This window comes from Balearica regulorum, chromosome 15, assembly GCF_011004875.1.
Source record: "Balearica regulorum gibbericeps isolate bBalReg1 chromosome 15, bBalReg1.pri, whole genome shotgun sequence".
Classification (NCBI taxonomy): Eukaryota; Metazoa; Chordata; class Aves; order Gruiformes; family Gruidae; genus Balearica; species Balearica regulorum.
The window spans coordinates 19,009,100-19,031,799 of NC_046198.1; the positions used below are offsets into that span (position 1 = coordinate 19,009,100).

Here is a 22,700-nt window from a genome sequence, read left to right on the forward strand (position 1 = left end):
TAAAGTGTTGGGGGTTTGTTTGTGGTTTTGTTTTTGGGGGGCATTTTGTGGGGGCTTTTGTTGTGGTTTTGTTTGGGGTTTTAAAAATTCTTTTCATCTGGAATATTCACACCAACTCATCACCTATCAGCTGAAAAACACAGTGGAGTTTTAGGAGAGTAAATCCATCTAACACCGCTACTGTCAAAACTGATCTAAGGCCTCATTAATTTACCAGGGTGGCACCTACATATGACAGACAGGATTCTTTAAAGCCATGGTCATCAACCCACACTAGCAAGGCAGCTATTTTGTTGAGTTGGATGTATTCAGCATATACTTTGCTAAAGCTTTTATTGAGATGAAACCTTATCCCAAAAATAATTTTATCCACTTTCAACAGAAGTATCCTGCACAGGTCTACTACAATAGAGTCAAACAAATATTTCAGTTGTGACTGGAGTAAAAAATAACTGCTGATTCAACTACAGAAAGCCTGATTGCCTGCTTTCCATTTTCCATAATAGCTGTGCTGCTGCATCGAAACCCTTTTGCACATGCCAAGGTAACTACAGCAGAGATGCTTGTCCCCAAAGAAGGTTCAAGAGAAGAAAAACCCTCACTGCACACAGTTTATTAAAAAAAATAATCTGATAATTAAATAAAACAGAGTATCAAGATTTCATGAAAAATCCTCTCAGATCATCCTGCACTGAAGCATCACGAAGGGAAAGCCTTGGTTTGCTCTGAGGTCGGGAGATAAAATTCACTTACAATTTCTTTTACTGGTAAAAACATTTAACCATATGGAAGTCAGAGCCTAATTGCTTGAAACCTATAATACAGTGTAATTTTGGATCCCAGCATCACTTAGAAAAATTCAAAAGCCCTGAAGAAGTTAAAAAGTATTTACTTAGTCAATGTACTTCCAGAAAAATAACTACAGTTGACTGTCTTGGAGATCAGAATGATTTATTCCATCTTTTATTCAGTGATAAGGAAAGCAGCCTCAATGTAACTATTAGGAAGTCTCAAGTCTCTTAGTACCAGTCGTAGCATTCAATCATAAAATATGTGTGCTTCAACAAGTTTTCAATTATTTAACATCCCTGTTTCCCCACCTCCTCCCAAGGGAATTTATTGAACCTCTGTACATGCATTGCTCCTCCTCAGTTGCCCAAACATTAAAGAGGCTGGAAGGTCCTGTATTGTAAAAGTGCCAAGGCTCAAGACTTTGTTAGAGAACTTGAGTTTTGATCCATTTCACCAACATAGACCACCTATTCAAACTACTCTAAGAAAATATAGCTCTTTGAAATCATCTATATTGCCTTTACAATAAAACAAGCAATACTTGACTGATCACTTTCACATGCCTAGAAATTTAGATGTCTAAAAAATTACCTTCAGAAAAAAACTAAAACCCCACCACAAATCAAATGAGGTAAAGTACTACGTTAATCTTTGGCATCCATAAAGAAAATCCTAACTTTGTAAAAAGCACTTTTGTTTGGAAACACAGATGCAGAACAGCAGGCTGTATCAAAACTGAAAATTCTAGTTTGTACATGGTGCTGACCATCCCTTTCTGTTTTCCTCTCCTGTATAAGCCCAAGATAGCAGAAGGTGCCTAAACAGATTCTAAAATAGACTTTTAAAAAAGACTCTTTTATAAAGATTTTTATGTCTTTCGACATCTGAATTCAGAGCAGGGAGCAGTATCAATATGGTGACAAAGCAGCTGTTCACCTGCAAAGGAGGATGGCAAATTAGACAGCAAACCAAAGTAAGTCTTTGACTCTCCATTTTGGACAAAATGGGAAAATGAACAGGTAGTCTGAAAGAAAATGGTTTTACAGAAGAAAGAAAAAATGCCAAGTACAAAGTATGGCAGAGGAAGAGGAAGGATCCTTAGACAATGTTTAAAACTCACAATATTTCCCCCAATAAAGAGCACAGATGATAGTATAGTCCACTGAGACATACACTATGCACATGTATGCAGATTGTTATAAAGGATTTTAATTTTCCTAAAGATGAAGTTATTTAATTACTGAAAGAATTCGAGCTACTTACCATTTGTCCAATTTTAAATACCTCATTTTTTGTAATTGAAACAAAAGCTGTGAAATGTATTAACTAATTTCAAAAATGAAAATCGAATTAAAAGGTAGTCAAAAGACTTCCAACATTATATTAAGAAAAAACCTACCATGTTCAAACTTACAGGGTACAGGGGTTTTTTGTTGTTTGGTTTGGGTGTTTTTTTCCTTTTTTTCTTTTTTTTTTAACTGATGAGAAAAAATATGGCTGCAGGTGCCTGAAGGCAAGTCTATAATCAGTCCTCTTAATTCTGCATCAGTAATGCTGAAAGTTGTAAAATAGCTATGTATATTATGATTTATACCACAGGTTCCACTGTAAAACCATGACTAGAATATATCCACCAGCAATTAATTTACTTTTATAGCCAAGATTCCTGAACAACACAACTAGAAATTCACCACATCTCATTCCCTGCATTTACTAGTACCAAAACGCTTTTAAATCAACACTGGAGAATTTCAATTTCCAGGAGTACCAATAAAGTGTTCAGATCTGTTAATCTACAAATTAAAAGTGTGAAGCGTGCAGAACATTTCCTTTCTAGTCAGATAGAAGGTCTCAATGTCTATTATTACTCAAAGCACAGAGAGCTCAGATCTGAAAGACTTTTCAGAGAAACAACCCACGGTCTGACTAGACAGTTAATTTCATCTAACAGCTTGTTACCAAATGGGAGAATCCCATGCCTTGCTCCAAGCCACCTGGCCCCATGCCCTCCTTTACAGTGTTTCTGGCATTTATTGACCTGCTGATGAGCCACTTTCCTGCTGGTTCAGTGAGGTGATTTTCCTTTATTTTTTTTTCTGGACACAGGACCAGCAAAACAAAAGCAGTGAGAGCTCACTGTTGGAGTGGGAAGAGAGTCATTCCCTTTACATAACCATGAAGGATTAAGACTGGCACAAACCATTAGCTGTATTTTAATACCAGCAAATCAAGCATTTCAGCTAAGACTGAGCTGCTGCAGGAAGCACACTCCTGCAAAACCTGATGACATTTCTGACACTTCTTAAGAACTTCAGAACAAGAACTAGTCAACAGAGCTTGGAGACATCCTCATGGCAGTGCTGCCTAGAAGACTGTTCACAATTAACTCAGACATTTTCAACTGAAGCGCCTATTAATGCTCCACATATCAGGTACTTCAAAAATAAACTATCCAGATAATGAGTTCACCCATCAGATACAGTTTGCTACAGGAATGATTGCACCCCATTGATGCAGCAGTGAATACGTTAATTCTGGCAAACAATTGTTTTGATACTGTCCCCATCTAAAAAGGCATCTCAAATAAAACTAAATCTTTAACATTTCCATTTCGATAACCCTTATTACCCATGAGGAGTGCAAAACCTACCGACTAACTGCTCAGTTCTTCCTAGTGAAACCATTTCATTCAAGTCCTTACAAAGCATACAGGCATATATAACAAATCATTACAATCTTTTGAAAAACTATATGACATTTCAAAGTAATGTGGGTTTTTAAAAAAATCCAACTTGCATGAAAATAATGTAAAAGCACATATCTACAAGGTGATTATTAAACTATAAGTTTCTCATCTTTAATGCTACTTTGATGCAGCACAAGAATTCAAGCCACTCAAAAATTAACGAGAGATACCAAGATTTTTATATATATCTGCACATACATATGTATATATACACATATGTATCACATAAGATTCAACACTGCAACTTTAGCATCATAGGCAAAGCCATTAATGCAAAATTCAAACCAAGCTTTCCTAAAACATCAAAACCTTATGGAACGTAAGAATCCAAAATTTGAGAGGGGCAATCACAAAAAGCTAAAGAAACTGTTTGATACTGCACATAATTTGAATAAAAGTAAAATAACAGTAATGGCTAAGATTTGACATAATGCAGTGCAACTCCAGTTTCCTTGGTTTACATTAAGGAAGCTTCCTGCCCAGAGTATGTATCTGACATGAAATTCACATTGTCTTATTGGTGAGAACACAGTCATGTGAAATACAATTTTTCAAAGAATCTGGGTAATACAGTAGATACTACTTACCATTTCCCCAAATTCACTAAGAGACTTGATACGTGCACAATCTCAAAATAGATGCATGTATTTTTAAATTGTGGTGGTAAGCATTCATGCTAAGTATAAGTAAACCTCATAAAAGACTAATAAACCATAAAGTCCAGCCCCGTCTGAGAAACTCACAAGTTCAGAAAGATTAATGATTTAAACAAGGATCATTGAAAGGCCATCACAATTTCAGCTGCTGCACCTGCTTTAGTCCATTGCTCCCCTGCTGTCTAAATATACTGGTATACTCAATGCCAAGAGGAAGAAGATATCTTGCACACAGTAAATTCTATATGAGCTCATGTATCAGGGCACTAACACATGGAACAACTTAATGTTATTTCAATGCGTGCCATTTATGACAAGCAGTTGCTTTTCACATGTATTTAAGATTTCAGATTAAGTGTATTTATTGCATTTTAAAACAGCATGAAAAATATTCTCAACAAAATTCTCAGGTTACAATTACTCTTGAATTGAATCAGTGGTCTTAAAATATTGTAGAAGTTGCTCATAGTCAGAACATAGATGTTATTAAACTGCACCTAAGCCTTAGGTAAAGGGAATTAAGAGCAAGTGCTAGCTACTACGGGAAAAGAAACCACGTATATTTTTGAAGTACCACTGATAAACTTGTCCATTATTGCCATTAACATATAATTATGTCAAATGTCTTGGAACAGAAACCCAATTTTACTTTCAAGCACTTTAAAAGTCTAACATATTTATAAGACTTTTCCCATGTTTTAGAAAATCACCCACCCTCAAGTAACAACATTTTGTAAAAGTACATTTTAGATGGCCTATAAAGACTCCACAAGTGCAAAGACATGTAAAGAAACCTCCCTTTAAGAGTACATCTGGGTTCTTTTTAGACCAACGACCTAAATAGTCACTGAAAGTTAGCTGGCAACAAAATTCAAGGAAACCATAAATAACAAGAGCTTATAATTGATATAAAACATTAACTGAGGACTCAAACTAGTTAACTGCCCAGAATGGCTGAGATACTGAAATAGTTGAAACACTGCAATACTTCAGGTTACATCAATTTATTAATGAAAATAAAATACTGGGTTTACTTTAAAGTTAAGACAAGCTGAAGTCTCTCCCATCTTCCCTACCATTTCTTGTATGAAGTCTAGACCCCTGTAAGTCAAGAAGCATTGAAATAGTACTTATTTCATAATAATCTTTCCAGATGAAAAGCCAACTTTATAAATACACAAAGCTGAACAGCATCCAAAAGCAAGTTTATCTAGGAAGCTGAGAGTCATAAGAGCCAGAAGTTGTACATCAAAAGTTGGTTCTGAAGTTTCTTGTCTTTATGAACTCTAAGAGCACACTGCTTTATCTTTTGCTATACACTTAAAAAGCATGTCTTCCATGCTTGACATAAATGCTGAGACCACATGAAGTACAATTTGGCAACAGTAAGTTCTGTCTCCCAGACATCCAACTAAAGGAATATCAACTATTTAACAAATTCTCAATAATTACCTACCTTGAACAGCAAACCTCAACAGAAAACAGACCATGCTTATTGTTCCTTATTGTTTTCAGGTGCTTGTAACTTGGAAATTGGTTTACAGAAGGATGTATTGCAAAAAAGGACAAATTAGAGCCATCTAACCCACCACTTTCACATACTCATTATGGACTTTAACATGACAATATAGCAGTTCAAATGTGATAACTGACACAGAGAACACAGCCCACTAGAACTCAAGAACAACCTTCCCCCACTAAATATGCAGATACGACTTGCATATATAGACTTGGCAGGCACCTAACTCTATGGCGGTAATGAAATGGTTAACTAACATTTGTCTTGATGCAGCTTCTGCTCCAACCTGAAGTTTGTGTTCTAACTGTAAAGAGTAATACGATTCTATACAAGAACAAGCATTTTCTATTCATACTAAATTAGAGAGTCTGCCAATATGCGAGTCGTATGAATAACCAAATAAAGTGAAGATTCTTGGACGTTATTAAAAGCAGCAAAATGAGAAGGTTAAGGGATCTGCTTCTTGTTTCCCAAGGTTTCTGTTTTGTATGTTTTAGGCATGCTATATTCAGTTTGAAACTTAGGAGCAGCTCCAAAATTGCCTATTAAAATACTGCCCTTTCCCCTACTTATTTTTTCAGAGGGAAATAAGTGGAAGAGGTAACAAGCCTTTTTATACTATGCAAAGATTCGTAGGTCCTTCAGGGTAACACTTTAACAATTAAAAAATTGGAATGTGCATACTTCCTGGCCACATACACACTACTGATTACCACGTGAAGTTTGAAAAGCTACTCATTAGTTTAATTCAGCTAATCAGATTTATACTTTTTAAACAGAAAAGCATATGGACCAACGTTTTATCAGTCAGTTTTTGACTAGGTCTTAATGGTTACCATCCATGATATTACAGAACTTAGGAACACCGTTATAAAGAGCACTGGGGGATGAACAGGTACATTTTATTACCTACATATAATTTCTATGCATATTAACATGAGAAACCAAACATGTTCCCAGGGTGTAGATGAACAAGTTTTTAGTCCGTTTAAAAACACCTGAAGCCAGGAGAGTTAAAAGCAACAGAAACAGCACAGAACAGTTCAGACAAAGTGTCCCATTTTAAGAGAGCTGTCATTTGTTTGACGTAAAGGTTAAGCATGAGCATGAAAATTAATAATTATCTAAAATGTGAAAGACAACTTAAAGGGAAAAATAATCCTCTCCTCCAACCTCTCCCTCCCCCTTTTCATCAGGTAAAAATTAATCTTGAAGTAAAAGCAAAGCTTTTCAAAGTTTTCAAAGGGAAAAAAACCCCTGTATTTAGGACACAAGATTATCACAACTTCAATATAACCCTTAGATACAGCTACACAAACCTAGCAATATGGACAAATCACATTTCAAATTCTATTTTAAGGCCTACAAAGCTGAACAAATAAAAAGGTATCTGAGAAAAGTTTTTAAGAAACAAACCAGATGCATCAACTGGTTATGCTGAGTATGTACATCAAGGAATGACTACAGATCAGGCTTTAAATGATCTGCTGTTCAATTCTATAACTGTACATTAGTTCAGCCAAATATTCAGTATTTGAATCGCTGTTGCAACTGAAAAATAAAGACACCTCCCAGATCTGAACTGAGTTTAAAAAAAGATTTGGTAGACCTAGAATCAGTTAGCACTCCATGCAGATTATTACAAAACTGATCCTATTTTCATAGCTTTTCCCACATAGTTCCCTTATTAAAAGGATGCAAAATGAGTCTGGATGTTTTTACAGTGCTTAGATTCATATATAATGCAAATCTGACCACCTTATCAATACAGGGAAAGTTCCACATACCTTCATGTTCTCAATTCACTTATTTTCCATAAATGTTTCTGTTGCACATGTGTGCTTTGTTAACTATACATATTAATACCAGCTTAAAGCCAGAAACATCTTTAGGAGGTAAGCATAAATGTATGTCTACAGCAACACCTTGCATTGTATCATACTGTTTGGCAGTTCTCCAAGGCTTTTTATATAGTCCAGAAGATGCAGACATATTTATATAAACAGGTTAAAAACAGGCCACATAATTAGTTTTTCCTAGGTTATTCACTTAAACACAGCTCACTAAATCACAAGTATAAATAGTGACTTTTATTGCCAAAGAGTTCATTAGAGAATTTGAGATCAGGAAGCAGAATAACAGAATTTATTTTATGATGTATTTATTACAGGAAAAAACCCAAAATGTTTAAGTGATTTTTACAGTAAAAATTGCACACCTTTTTGGTAACTGAGGTTGCTACAGTTTCTCAGCTTGGCTGGCTGACTGCTTCCAGTATATGAGATTTTACTAAACTGATTTCATAAAAATCTGTGAAAGACCATAATCACCTGAGCTTTTAAACAAGTAATTTGTTTCCTAGCACACAGGCCACAGAACAAGCCTCAGTGTTTGTCTGAGCATAAAAAAAGACATATACACAAAGCAGTGCCAGAAAGATTCAGTTTAAATATTCTTCAGACATTCAGTTGTTTCCACAATATGTAGTTGCTGTAACAAAAAATAAAAAAAAAGAAAATCGTGGTGGTGAATGTTTATGCCAAGCATTCAGGCAATAGGTAAGTAACTGAGCTGCAGAGGTGGGGAAGTTATTGTAGCAGCATCTAGGAAGGCTTTCAGCTTATGAAATAGCATAAACCACTTTTTTTATTGCAAGTCCCACTGAGAGAAACAAGCAATCAGCTTGAAAAGAGGAGGGGGAAAAAGGCACAAATATATAAACTTACAATCACCTACAGATACTCTGTACATCAGGGCATCTGAACTAAAAGGCAGAAAACACAACTTTGTTGTATTTCACGACAAAGACAAATCCTCTTGGAAAGACAAAGAAGTGGTACAATTCCAACTCTTTATTCAATTTTTTCTCAGCCTATACCTCACACATGGAGGCCAAACTCTGAATAAGATTAATCAAGTCTGAAATAAAAAGCTTCAGACGCTTCAGATAAGTTGCTACTTCACAAACATATAATTTGTAATTGCACAGCTCAGAGTACATTTTTACTTAAGGTAGTTTAAATTAAGGCTTATTCCCTCCAATCTTGTAATGTACTCACTGCTGCATGAACAGCATTTCCCTCAAACCTTTGATGGTGTGCTGGTATCATCACTAACTGCAATACATACAGTTTACAAATCATGGATACTTCAGAGATAAGAAACTAAGATGACACACACAAGAAGTGCTAGCAATGCTTTCCTGAGTTACAGAGCTAGCTAAAGTAGGGCCACATTTATTTTGACATAATTCTTTATCTGGAACTTCTCACTAGAAGTTATATGGTCCTTATAATTATATATAGATGAAGAAACGATGGCTTTTGCTGCTGTGGAGTATTTGCTGCAAGGAGGCTGTTGGCAGCAACCAAAATCCTCTACAGAGATATGCATGTATGAGGAAATATGATAAACACTTATAGGACATTAATAAGGAATTAGATAGCTGCACTGATTATGCATCCAGAACCTGAAAGCTTAACTTTATTTGAGCTTCATAAAATAGATGATGGTAAACTCAGTGGGGTTTTCTAATTTATTTTTTTTTCTTTTTAGAACTTAATCGTGGGAATTCTCACAGGATAGCTCTTAAGTGCAACAAAATTTCAACCACTTAATTAAAAGTGCTATGTATACTGCTGTTCTTACTGGCTCCACAGCATTTGATGCACGCATTTGAGTAAATAGTGATGACACTACCATAACATATCCCAAGTAATCATGTGTAATTGTCCGCTTCCAGTCATTGTTCCCAGTAATAAGCTTATGGGTCAATACTCAAATATATGCCCAAAAGAGCTACAGAAACCACTAAGAGCTTCTGGATCCAACTACAATCAACCAAAAATCTTAAAAAAAACCAAACAAAACCACCCAAACAAACAAACCCCCAAACCTCCAAAACCCAAAAAATCAAGGTCTGGAGAGATTGCACATTATTAATTCACAACCTGTACACACATTAGCAGTCCAGACTGTTAGAAGACTATTATTTTGCATGTGTTCTACAACACACTAAAAGGCTTTCCACTGTATTTCTTACTTGCAAATGTAAACCAAATCAAACAAGTGTATCAGTCCAAATGATATTTGAAGGCAAAAACCACAGAACTCTTTGATAGCTCTGCTTTGTGCAAAGTAACATTAAATAATCTCAATAACTACTGCATCAAGTGAAGAAATTAGCATTACTCTACCTACAGGTTCAGGTACTTAGAGGGTCATGATGGAACGAAACACAAAACTCTCAATCAAGTCCAGTTTGGGCTTCTTGTCTTTGCTGCAACACATGTGCTGGTACTATAAAAGTTCAGTTCCTCCTACAGCATCTGAACCAAGTCAGTAATTTTGCTATTAGAACCACAGACCCTGTTGGCTCACAGCATTTTACAGGAGACAGGTGAAGTCAAGTCTTAATGCTGAAGTAAACCCAGAAAAACTTACCTATTTGTACTTGTTCTGGCTGGCTCAATGATACAAATGCTGATGTATCATCAATCCACGAAACCTGAATGTTACCTAGAAAAGGCAAAAGAAATTATTATGACTATTTTTATATTAGGTTCAGTCGCAGATTTTATCTGATGTGCCATGACATGAAAGAAGATACAACTAAGAATAACTTCCCCTGTGAAGGCTTCTGTTCACTGTAAAGGTACATAGCGCATACATAGTTGTACATGAGTCTGGAACTGTTTGGGGTGCATATGCACCCCGTATACCCCCCCCAGACCAAGAGTAAGGACCAAAAGGAGACACGGCTAATCCCTTTTTCACTCCCAGAGTATTCTTGTGCTTCTTCATGGCACTTTTTTTTTTTTTTTTTTTTAAATCTTGTAACAATTCTAGTACTCTAGTACTCCCTTCATGTGTTCTATGTAATTTTACAACAAAAATTGAAGCCATTTTTTTCTGGGAAATTTCAGCTCTGAACTAAAATAAAGAACAGCTCTTTGGGTTTTAAAACCTATTCATCCTACAGAACTGCAGTATTTCCGAAAGACACAGCATGGACAAGCTCCAGTTACCATTTAATGTTCCTTTACCAGTACAGACACCCAAGATAAGAAATTCCAGTCGAGCTGGGGGGTGAGGGGATAAGATTGATCACACAAGTGGAGAACTCCAGTTATTGTAACACTCAGTCTTCAAAGTCTGGTTGGTTTGTATCCCACTATACATCATTTCCTGGACATGCAATGAAAACTTAACTTGAGGAAATATGAGGACAAATGCACAAAATCATGGACCTCATTTGGAAGCTGTTAGAATGGAATAGTGACTGGGAAACAAGTTCCTCCATTCACCAAGCAGTTAGTGCATTTTCTATGTGAATGGCTTAAAATGTCGCATTACCACTAAAAGAGCTCATAATCAAGCAAAAGCAGAGGAAAGGATTCCCATTCCAGATACAAGGTGTTATTGTAGTCTGAAATCCATTTACATCGCGTGTCCTCATTTAAGTGCTCTACTGTACTACAATTCAGGTATTGAAAATTGGTGCAATTTTTTTTTAGGTAGACTAGGAAATCAAGTTACATATAATGTTACACCACCATTTAACCTTCAGACATTCCAAGGTTAAAAACAATGATGCAAAATGGCTAAAAATGCATTTTATTTTCATATGTTTAATCTTTTTAAATCAAATTTAGCCTACAGACTACAAGGTTATAAAAGTCTCTTCTGAAATCCAGCCAGATAATAAATAGATTTTCTAATTATAAAAAATAAAAGCCTAGTTAGATTTAGTTTGCCTGCTATACATTTGAGTAGCCAGCTATTTAGGACTTTATGTTATAACTATTTTGATCACTGCCAAAACGATAATTAATTCAGTATGGTTTCTGACATCCCCCTGTATTACAGGGCTAAGGCTGCTATTAAGAAGAGCCTACCCTAAGAAGTCAGATGTTAGAATTTCTTTAAATACTTTGTAGGGCAAATTAAGTCAATTTCTAATAATCAGTCTTTGAAGAACATAGATCTTTGTTGCCTATGGGTAAGGGTCTTCACTGTAGGGAGAACGTGCTTTTGGCAGGACACTTAACATTTCACAATACAGGAAAAATCCAAGCTGATTTATGACTGCAACTTAAATTTGTAGTGCATTTGGTAGGACCTCAACACCGAGCTTCCTTTAAATACTAGAAATTACTGCATAATTTAACACCATTCCAAGTTCATTGGCAAGTTATTGCTCTGAATTTCTTCATGTATCAAGTCTCCAATTTTGCATTCCTAATTCTAAACAATAATTCCTACTTCTAAACAAATAGAGACCGTATTCTTCTGTAATCAACATGGAAGTGCTGTCCAGATTCTGTTCCTTTCCTAAATATATAATTAATTCCATACTTACCCTGAACAAACCAAAAGAAAGATCAGAAAGAAAAATTCTGAACATCTTGCAATTGTGTCCTTAGTGTCAAATATCAGAGAGGATCAGTGATGGACTAAGAACTCCTGAAGGAGTTCAGCTACTACTCAAGTGGACTTCAGTGCCTATATTTTCACTAAATATCAATTAAAAATAAATAAATAAAAATCCAACCTATTGATGGTACATCGTTTCAGTATCAGATACTTATTCATTGTTGCAGAAAGGCTGCTGCGCTCAAAATTACTTTGATATGTTAGATAATTAAGGGTTTCAATACCTACCAACATACACTGCCTTTATACTCAAGATTTATACATTTTAAATATATAATTTTAAGAACGAGTCAAACATTAAAAGTGGACACTGAGCTGCAATCTGAAGAGAACTGCAACAAATGTTCTTATGCAATTCTCCATGCTTAAAAGATACTCTTCAGACTCTATCAGATTTCATTATTATTAAGAAATAAGAATTTAAGAGACACAAGATTAATAAATTAGATCATTCAGCAACATTGCTAGGCACTCAGTGAATATTGTGCATTTCAAAAGTATGGTGAAAGGGCAATAAAGATCTGAAAAGCAAATGCATTTGGCACTTGGAAGTACCATATTTAGCAATCAACATAGCCACGTGCCAGCTTACTGCAAGGCTAATCCAAATAAGCCATATACAGCAATGTAATAGAATACCAGCTCTAGAGAAATACAACAGATTTATCTTTCCACACTTCTAGAATAAATCAAATGTCTTCAATACTTTGAGGAACATCGTTAGCCTACGTGACCCCTTTTCTATTTGTGACTACATGCAATGTCAAACAATGTCCCTTGCTTTTAAGAAAAGGGTAATGTCAAATAAAGAATTATCAAGTGAAATAAAACATCTTCACCCAAATAGGAGTAGATGAAAATCTACTGTTGCTTCTGAGATGAAGGCGCAAAGTAACATGTTTTTTTCTATAATTAAATTTGAAAATTCTCTCTATATAAACACAAACAAGCAAACAACATTAAAATCCACAGAATAAAATTATATTGATGGATTACGTCATTCAAACAGATTTTCCTTCAGTTTTTATACCATAATGACCAAAGGTATGGCAATGTTTCTGTATAGCACTCAGCCTTCATAAGAAAAATCTAAGGAAGATGCCTATACATGTATATGGGGAAGATAGCAAAACAGAAATTGTATGAAAGACATACTGAGAGGATTCACTATTTCATAATAAAACAACTAAACATCTAATAAAATATACGGAAGTTTTAAAACCAAAAGAATTTTTCACATAATGCTTAACTGCAGTTAGGGAAGTGGCACCAAGCACCTAAAACTAAAAGATGCAAGCGTGACCTCTAGCTCATGAGTCTCTAAGTTATAGATTGCTAGAAGGCAGGAAAGTCCTTTTACTTTGGCCCTGTTCTTATAAGTTTCCTACATAACTATTAGTGGCAATTAAAAACTTAGGATAGGTATTAGAACTATATGGACCGTCATTTACCCAAAAACGTTTATGAATATATTCCGTTTTCTTACAATAATTAAAAAAAAAAAATTGACCACATTGACACCATGATAGAATTGCTAACAGTTTCTGGACACTGACTGCATCAGACAATAGAAATAGTTGAACCTTTTATTCTACAAGCAAGGACTGAAGCATATATTAAACAGAAACAACATTTTCCAGGTGAATAATTGAGAAGGGTTAACAGATCTTCCACCTTTCTGGTAGGAAGACGGGGTACAAAAAAAAAAGCAAGAACAGCTGAAGGAAACATTGGCATGAGAAGAAGGAAAAACCAGAAATACACAGAGAAAAATAGAATTAAAATCTTGAAAACTCCACAAAACCAAAAGAAACAACAAAAGCCAAACAAAAAACTCCCATGCTACAAAAACTCCATACCCAACATCTCTCCCCAAACAAAAAAAAAAAAATACTCAAATCTCACATGTCTATATGAACACGAGCTCAGAAGAATACTTAGCATATATATTGTATGCTAGAAGTTTTTCTTGAACCTAGATTGTTCACTTTTGAAAGGGACATTTTTCAAGCTCCACTTTATAGAACAGTTAAACAGTGAGTTTGCAGTACAGGGGTTAACAGAAGCAGATGTCATAGTGTATGGAACTTGTAAAAGTCTCAAAGACATATTTTAAGAGTCACCTAAAACTCACCTATATAGTAGCTTGGACTATTAAAACAAGACTTATACACACAAAGGACTGGTTACATTTCAAAAGTAATTCATGCATCTTCAAGATTGCTATGACTCCACAAACTACGTTAGTGTTTACCTCCCTCAAAGACTACTCCCATGATCTCACAAAATACAATGCATAGGTTTGATTCCACTCACTTGGAACATTTTTAAGTAGTAGTTTTGGTAAAACTTTGATAGTATGTATTTTAATTAAAGCCCAAAGACATTCATTTAAGTAGAAGTGAAGGCTATACACAAAAGCTATGTTCCAGCAAATACTATTTTAATACCTTCATATTTCACATCAGCATGACCAAATAAACTACAAAAATTTAAGAATTTAAAGTAAGTGTTCTAAGAGACTGCATAGTACTGCAAGTACTTGTACCGTGAAACTACATTCACCCATGAGATGATAAAAACATCTTGCATGAACAGGTGTCCACTTGGTATGCATGCGGTACTGAAAGACTTCAGAATCATGAACACCCCTTCTAGAGTAGCAAAAGTAAAACAGTTCCAAGTCTGACACTGCAGCCCCTTCAGCTGTTTCACTGTTTTCATTAGAAGCTTCATGGAAGATTACAACTCTGCTTCAATTCATACTAGGCTAAAACAAATTCAAAATATTTTTTCTATAAAGTCAAATTAATGTTTCTATTCAATTTAATAACTGATTTTTAAGTCAGGTAAAAGTTTAATTTAAAAACACTTTTGTTTAACTGGTGTAATAAATTGGGATAATTTGGGTTTGTTACTGCAATATTTTTTTTTTGCTTTTGGCAAATCCCTTAACTTCACATTGTGCCACACACTGTTTCTCTGTCCAGCTACAACTGAATAAGCATGGGTACTCCTACAATATTGGAAGGAATCTGCAGTTTGTTTTGAGATACCACGGCAATAAGACCTAAAACAAAATTTAGATTAAGTACTACCCAAATACCAGAAGTCTGTAAATCCAGATATGAAAACATTCAGCTCTGAAATCTGGAGAAGTGAGAGAAAGGGGAATTTCAAAATTGGATAGTATTTTGAGATGTGTAAGTATGACCCCTGATGGTAGGGATCTGTGCTTCCACTTCACATCAATATTGAAAGGGAGGAGTTGATAAAATAAGAAAAATTATATAGCTGAGTCTTTAAAAGCCTATAGAAACAATGTTCAAACTGTGTTGTTTCTTACTCCATAATAGCAACTCTAAAAGAATCTCAGTAACTTTCCACATTCTAGATTTTCTAATCTGGAATATTAAATCCTACCCAGCTTTATACTGGCATCATGCTGCAGTACAGATCAAAAAGTCAGAAGGAACAGAGTGAATTTTATATAGGTCCAGAGGCCCTGCACAGACTACCAAGTCACAATTCTAGGCAAAGAGGAGAACAGTATCATTCTGTAAACTAGTGTGGTCACCCACAGCAAGCACAGGAGTGACAAGAATGAGTAAACTGAGAGACTTCCATCCTTTTACTGGCGCTTAAGCATCCTTATGGATACCACAGCAATTACTTCAATGGAGCTTAGGTTTAGGTTTGCCCTGAATTCATTTGCCACACTACAAATTTTGACTTAAGTCATTAAGTGTGGTACACTACTCTGAAACAATTGCAGATCAACTAGTAGCTAAACTGACATCTCTTCATTTGCTTGTCTCCAAAAGGGGAAAGGTCCATTTCATAACAGAGAGCCAACTAGTCACTTATCTGCTTAAAACCACATGTAAAAACATGCACAATTTTTACAGCAATTATACTTCAATGGACAAAATTGGTACTGGGACTTTAAGTAAGACTACGGGCAGGAAAAAGGGGAAACTACAGTGCCAAGCAGGAAATTTTTGGGAATAGGGAAATTACAAATTCGGTCACAATGCTCTGCTTAGACCTGCCATGACTAATGTAATATAAAGCAAAGATTTTGGTTTTTTAAATGACAAGGTGATCCCTCCCAGTAAACACTTTGGTAAATTTAGTAAATTGCTTTTTTTTTTTTTTTTTAAAGCCATTTTCCATTAAAATTCTTATTACATAATTTGTGGAAGACAAGATGCATAAATGTCTATTATACCTAACATTTAATAACCTATTTTCAGTAATGTAAGTATAGTGAACAAATATTTCCGGAAAATCATGCAAAAATTATTCAAATATGAGTGTAATTTTTGTTCTACAGTATATGTTTTAAGAAATGAAGTTACCTCATCACAACAAAAAAGAGGCTCCAGGAAAATAATTTAAAATTATTTGCAAGCCCCAAAGATCTCTTTTGAAGCATTACCTTACCTAGCAATAAGAAACTAGAAACCAATCTGCAATTAGAATCTTAGAAACAACATCCAACACAGGGCTGTATGAAAGACCATTCTTGTTCTGATTTAGGGACGCAGAGCATAACCACTGTTTTCTGCTGCAAGAGTTAGGGATCAGGAGATGACTGCCAATTAATTAGGATCTCCACATCCTTACATTATGTACTAATACTTAGTAGAGGAACAAGACGACTACTAGTCCCCAGTTATTAGATAGCTTTTTTGTTTATTCTGACTTGGATGGCGTTCACAATTTTGAAATCAAATTGGCTATTTTCAAGCTTGCTTCCTTGCCTAGACTCACATATGTTAGCATCTGGCTTTAAGCAGACTGCAGGATGAACCTTATTCCTAAACCCCTGATCTGCCTTTCACACCAATCCCCATTCCCTTTACCCATCTACATAAACTCTTACCTCCTCCCAGGAGAGGCTGTAAATAAAAGGATCAAAGATCCACGATATTCAACAAGCATCACATAAAAAGATTTCTAAAGAGCAGTTCATCAGGGCAGATATTTTCAACACATCATTACAAAGAAAGTCCACAGGACACCACTCAAAAATTACAAAAGGCAATTCATCATTACTTATACTAGGAGTAAGTCTGCATCCCCAGACTAAAAATAACAAACAAAATCAGAGCTACTTGCTAATGGCAAAGAGGGGAAAAAACCCAAACAAATGTATAAGGAAGGATAGACTATATCACTCACCAAAGGCACTGAAAAGCTGGTAAAGGTCACTAGTCTTCCACTCTTTGGGAAAAGTAACATGAAGAACATGATCTCGTTTTGGCTGCACTGCGAAACAAAAAAGTATTTGTTAAAATGTCACTAGTCACTACTTAGTGAACTACTTTTAGAACATCCAAAAAAAGTTATCCAATGTGGTGACGTAGCTTTTTTGCTTTTTTTTTTTAATAAAAAAACCAGACCAAGACCTATGAAACTACATCAGGCACCAATGAAAATGTGCCTGCAATTACGCATGAAGTAGACATACTAAATCCTACTAGTTCATCTGTGTAAGAAATTGAAACAGCATTACATGCATCAGGAAATGCCCACAAATCCAGTCATTCACATCCTTTGTGCCAAGTTTAAGGACAGAAGAAAAAAAAAACCACCTCTCTATGCTCCAGTTTTAAAAATTTCTTAGCAATAATTCAATGTTGCCATTTATCTGTCACTAAAAAAAACTTCATGTGAAACAACATTCAATTCAGCTTTCATATAACATTAGGTACAAGCTAGAATATACACACTGACAAACTTTATTAAAAACTACATGAACTAAAAAATAGCATTTAAGGCCATCATCTAAAGAAGTGCAAAAGAAGTCTTTGGTGTACACTGAAAGTTATTTGGAGCTTTCTGAATTTGGGAGAGAAAATCCAAGTCAAACTGCTGGACGAGGTAAGAGTACAGTAAAAATTATCACTATACATCTGCCTACACATCTAGGTTTGGTCATCATCAGATGCAGGCTACCGAACAAGACGGACCTTTGACCTCACCTAGTAAAGATCATTTGTACATAAGAAATCACCACAATGTACTTGTGGTGCGACTGAAGTTCCTTTCACTAGACACTTGAGCTTTTAGAACCTGTGATTTCCTATATTATTTTAAAAAGAACCAAGTGGAATACTGTATTTTAAGGTGCAAAGATACTGAAATATTTTCCATTTTCATGTGAAACTATTTACAAATCATTACTTGAGCCTCTCCACAGGTATCCACAGAGATTTACGTTTTCATGCATGACACATTGATAGATCTTCCCTTGTCATTTTATGTTTGATGTTTGACAGCAGCTGAACCATTAAAGTGGAGTGTTCCACTTCATAATTTACCATTCCAGTTTGTTAAAGGTAACTCAAGGGTTAACTACAGACAGCTTTATATGATCAGATTTTAACTTGATCACATAGAAACACTCTCAGGAAGAGCTCCTCTCTTCTTCGGGTCTAAAGATACAGGGACTGACTTTCATCTTAATGAATTACCCTCCTGAATTTTTTGGTGATAAAAACTTATCTCATTTCTGATCTCCTTAGCTTTCAGCATTAAAATGGGAGAGTTTTTCAAGGTGGATCTTATTCATGGAGCACATGTACCCAAAATTGGACCATCAACCACTTATTATTGCTATATCCGACTTCATGTGTACCCGACCCCATTATGCAAGTGCAAACCTGCTAGGGTTTTTTGACACATTTGGTCTAGATGCAGCTTTGCACTGTTTTCTGATGAAATCCTTGTGAGTTAATTTCATAAATACAGCTAAGCATTAGCAATTACTATAATTTAGTTATGACTAGTAATTACAGCAATTGGTAGTGTCCTCAGCCTAGTACATGCTTTATAGTAGAAAGCATGTAGGTTTTAAGTCAAACAAAAAAAGGAAGCCTACAGAGGGTGGAAGCAAGGGCAGCTAGCCTGGGAGAAATAGAGAAACTGCCTGAGCAGCCAGGGATCAGGTTAGGAAAGCCAAAGCGCTGATAGAAATTAATCTGGCCAGGGATGTTAAGAACAACAAGAAAAGCTTCTATAGGTATGTTAGTGATAAAAGGAGGACAAGGGAAAACGTGGGTCCCCTGCGGAATGAAATGGGTGACCTGGCTACCCAGGATATGGAGAAGGCTGAGGTACTCAGTGACTTCTTTGCCTCAGTCTTCACTGGCAAATGCTGAGCCACACTGCCCAGGTCACAGAAGGCAGGGACTGGGAAAATGCAGAACTGCCCACTGTAGGAGAAGATCAGGTTTGAGAATATCTAAGGAACCTGAGAAGGTGCACAAGTCCACGGGACCTGATGAGATGCATCTGCGGGTCTTGAGGGAACTGGCAGATGAAGCAGCCAGGCAACTCTCCATCATATTTGAGAAGTCCTGGCAGCCCGGCGAAGTTCCCACCGACTGGAAAAGAGGAAACCTAACCCCCATTTTTAAGAAGGGTAAAAAGGAAGACCCAGGGGCCAGTCCATCTCACCTCTGTGCCTGGCAACATCCTGGATCAGACCCTCCTGGAAACTATGCTCAGGCACATGGAAAATAAGGAGGTGATTGGTCACAGCCAACACAGCTTCACTAAGGGCAAATTGTGCCTGACAAACTTGGTGGCCTTCTATGATGGGGTTACAGCGTCGGTGGATAAGGGAAGGGCAGCTGACGTCATCTACCTGGACTTGTGCAAGGCATTTGACACTGTCCCGCACGACATCCTTGTCTCTAAATTGGAGACACATGGATTCGATGGATGGACCACTCGGTGGATAAGGAATTGGCTGGATGGTCGCACTCAAAGAGTTGTGGTCAACAGCTCAATGTCCAAGTGGAGACCAGTGACGAGTGGTGTCCCTCAGGGGTCGGTACTGGGACCGGCACTGTTCAACATCTTTGTCAGCAACATGGACAATGGGATCAAGTGCACCCTCAGCAAGTTTGCTGACGACACCAAGCTGTGTGGTGTGGTCAACACGCTGGAGGGAAGGGATGCCATCCAGAGGGACCTTGACAGGCTGGAGAGGTGGGCCCGTGCGAACCGCATGAAGTTCAACAAGGCCAAGTACAAGGTCCTGCACGTGGGTCGGCGCAATCCCAAGCACGACTGTAGGCTGGGCGAGGAATGGATTGAAAGCAGCCCCGAGGAGAAGGACTTGGGGGTATTGATTGATGAGAAGCTCAACATGAGCCGGCAGCGTGTGCTTGCAGCCCTGAAAGCCAACCGTGTCCTGGGCTGCATCAAAAGAGGTGTGACCAGCACATCGAGGGAGGTGATCCTGCCCCTCTACTCCGCTCTTGTGAGACCCCACCTGGAGTACTGCGTCCAGGTCTGGGGGCCCCAGGACAAGAGAAACATTGAGCTGCTGGAGTCCAGAGGAGGGCCATGAAGCCGATCTGAGGGATGGAGCACCTCTCCTATGAGGACAGGCTGAAAGAGTTGGGATTGTTCAGCCTGGAGAAAAGAAGGGTGCAGGGAGATCTGATTGTGGCTTACCAGTACCTGAAGGGGCTACAGGAAAGATGGTGAGGGACTGTTTGTCAGGGAGTGTAGTGACAGGACAAGGGGTAATGGGTTTAAGCTGAAGGAGGGTCGATTTAGATTAGATGTTAGAAATTCTTTACTGTTAGAGTGGTGAGGTACTGGAACAGGTTGCCCAGAGAGGTTGTGGAGGCCCCATCCCTGCAAGTGTTCAAGGCCAGGTTGGATGAGGCTTTGGGCAACGTAGTCTAGTGGAGGGTGTCCCTGCCCATAGCAGGGGGGTTGGAAGTAGATGATCTTTAAGGACCCTAGCAACCCAAACCATTCTATGATTCTAGGTGTAACTCTGCTCCACAAGTAAGGCTTCATTTTTGCATGAACTTGAGAACTGTAGCTTTCAACAGCTATGGTGTTTCCTTTGGTTTTAAGCCTCCCAACCCCTGCCCAAAGGGTTAATGGATTTTTTTATTCCGAAATAATTTTTTAATAACTTGCATAAACTCAACAGAACAGTTACTTAGAGGCCCCTAAAACTCAAATTCCTAACCAAAACATGTCATAAAAATAGGACAGAGGTTTCCAAATGCATCTGTCTCCTAATGAAGAGATTGCAGCATGAATTCAATTACAGTATTAAAATACTAGACAAAAAAAATCTTCACAAAAGCACCATTACACCTGCACCAACAGAAAAAATAATCAAGTCAAATCAGCATCTCATAAATGAAATACTGAATGCTTAATGAAGTCATGGGAAAATAAGTTTTATAAATTTTGAGTAACTACTTGTTTTGCTCCACATAAGAACCTAGTTTTTCAGTTGCAAAAAATGGAAGAACAGAACATGACCCTTTGTTAAGTTGTAACATGGTGTCTAATCAGTTGGTCAGCAGAACCCACGCGACTTAGAAAAGGGTAAATTTTTCATCTGTTTGATCATATTCGCTGAAATAAAATTGATACTGGAGACAGGTATGCAGGAATATAGCCTTTTCCAGATGATACAGTATTAACTGAAGATGTCATAAGCTGTCAGTCTGCAGCCACTTCTGATTTGCTTCTAAGTGCTTTAATCTGTTTTGCTAAAAAAAGCCAGGTTACCATGAGTTTATCAGAAACTCCTTGCTAACAAATTACAGGTTTATAAGACCACCTGAGCATCAGATTGGATGGAGACACAAGTAGCTAAAGAAAGCCATCCCTTCATGAGCTCAGGTGAAGTCTTGTTCCTTAATTTTGCTACTTCAAAAACTAAAAAGGACTCAAAATTTTTTAAGCACCAGAACTCAATTTTTGGCACTATACAAGCCAAACACCAAAGCCCCACAAGTTATCTTAACAAGCCAATGAGGATCAATTAATTGCTGTTTCACCTATTGAAGAGCTAGCAATTCAGAAGTTTAAGTATTTGCAATCCAGTAGCAGAGAACTGTAACAACTCCAGTTTCAGACGTTATAACAGCCTTTTTCTACTGATTAGAGAGAGAAGAAACCACTCCTAACCCTCCCACACCAGTTTATTCTTTCACTTTGAATCCTCTGCCAAACCTCTAGACCTTCTACCTACTCAGGTGAGAAATATTTGATTCATATTCTGCTTTGCAGTCATTCTGTGTAGCAACATCATTCTTCTTAAAGGAGTTTTTTAATACACAGTAACAAAAGAAGATGATAAAAGTAACTTTCACATATTCAATACTATTTGACCTAGCATATGTTACCAAACTCCACTCACAAACACAACAAAACTTAAGACAGTCACCTAATTAGCTGTGCCTTGCCTTTGTTTTCTTTAGGTACAATCTCCAAGTATATCTACCACAGAAGTGTGGCCTTATTCTTTGTGTGACTTGACTTCTCTGCAAAATCACCCCCTACAGACAACAAACCACCAGATAGCTTCCTCAACCTACAGCAGCATTTAAATCTCAGAAAAGAAATACAAGTTTCTAAAGCAGGCAGCCAAACATGCCACATTAAATGTGCTCTCCGTTTTGACGTTTAAAAGCCTCCCTGGTTCACGTTCTGCTGTAACATCTGCATCAGTCTGTTCTACAGGAGTGGCTTTCAGATAAAAGAGACAGACTTGCAG

The 22,700-nt window shown here is 36.9% G+C and overlaps 1 protein-coding gene across 3 annotated transcripts in view; it reads right to left on the bottom strand.

Moving 5' to 3' along the window:
* PARN (poly(A)-specific ribonuclease) overlaps positions 1 to 22,700 on the bottom strand; it is a 62,331-nt gene that overhangs the window by 15,082 nt on the left and 24,549 nt on the right. For all 3 annotated transcript variants that reach the window (XM_075767829.1, XM_075767831.1, XM_075767830.1), the window contains exons 20-21: positions 17,336 to 17,422; positions 10,157 to 10,231 (exon numbers count right to left, since the gene is read on the bottom strand). In XM_075767829.1, coding sequence (XP_075623944.1) covers positions 10,157 to 10,231; positions 17,336 to 17,422 — 162 coding nt within the window. The remainder of the gene's footprint in view (positions 1 to 10,156; positions 10,232 to 17,335; positions 17,423 to 22,700) is intronic.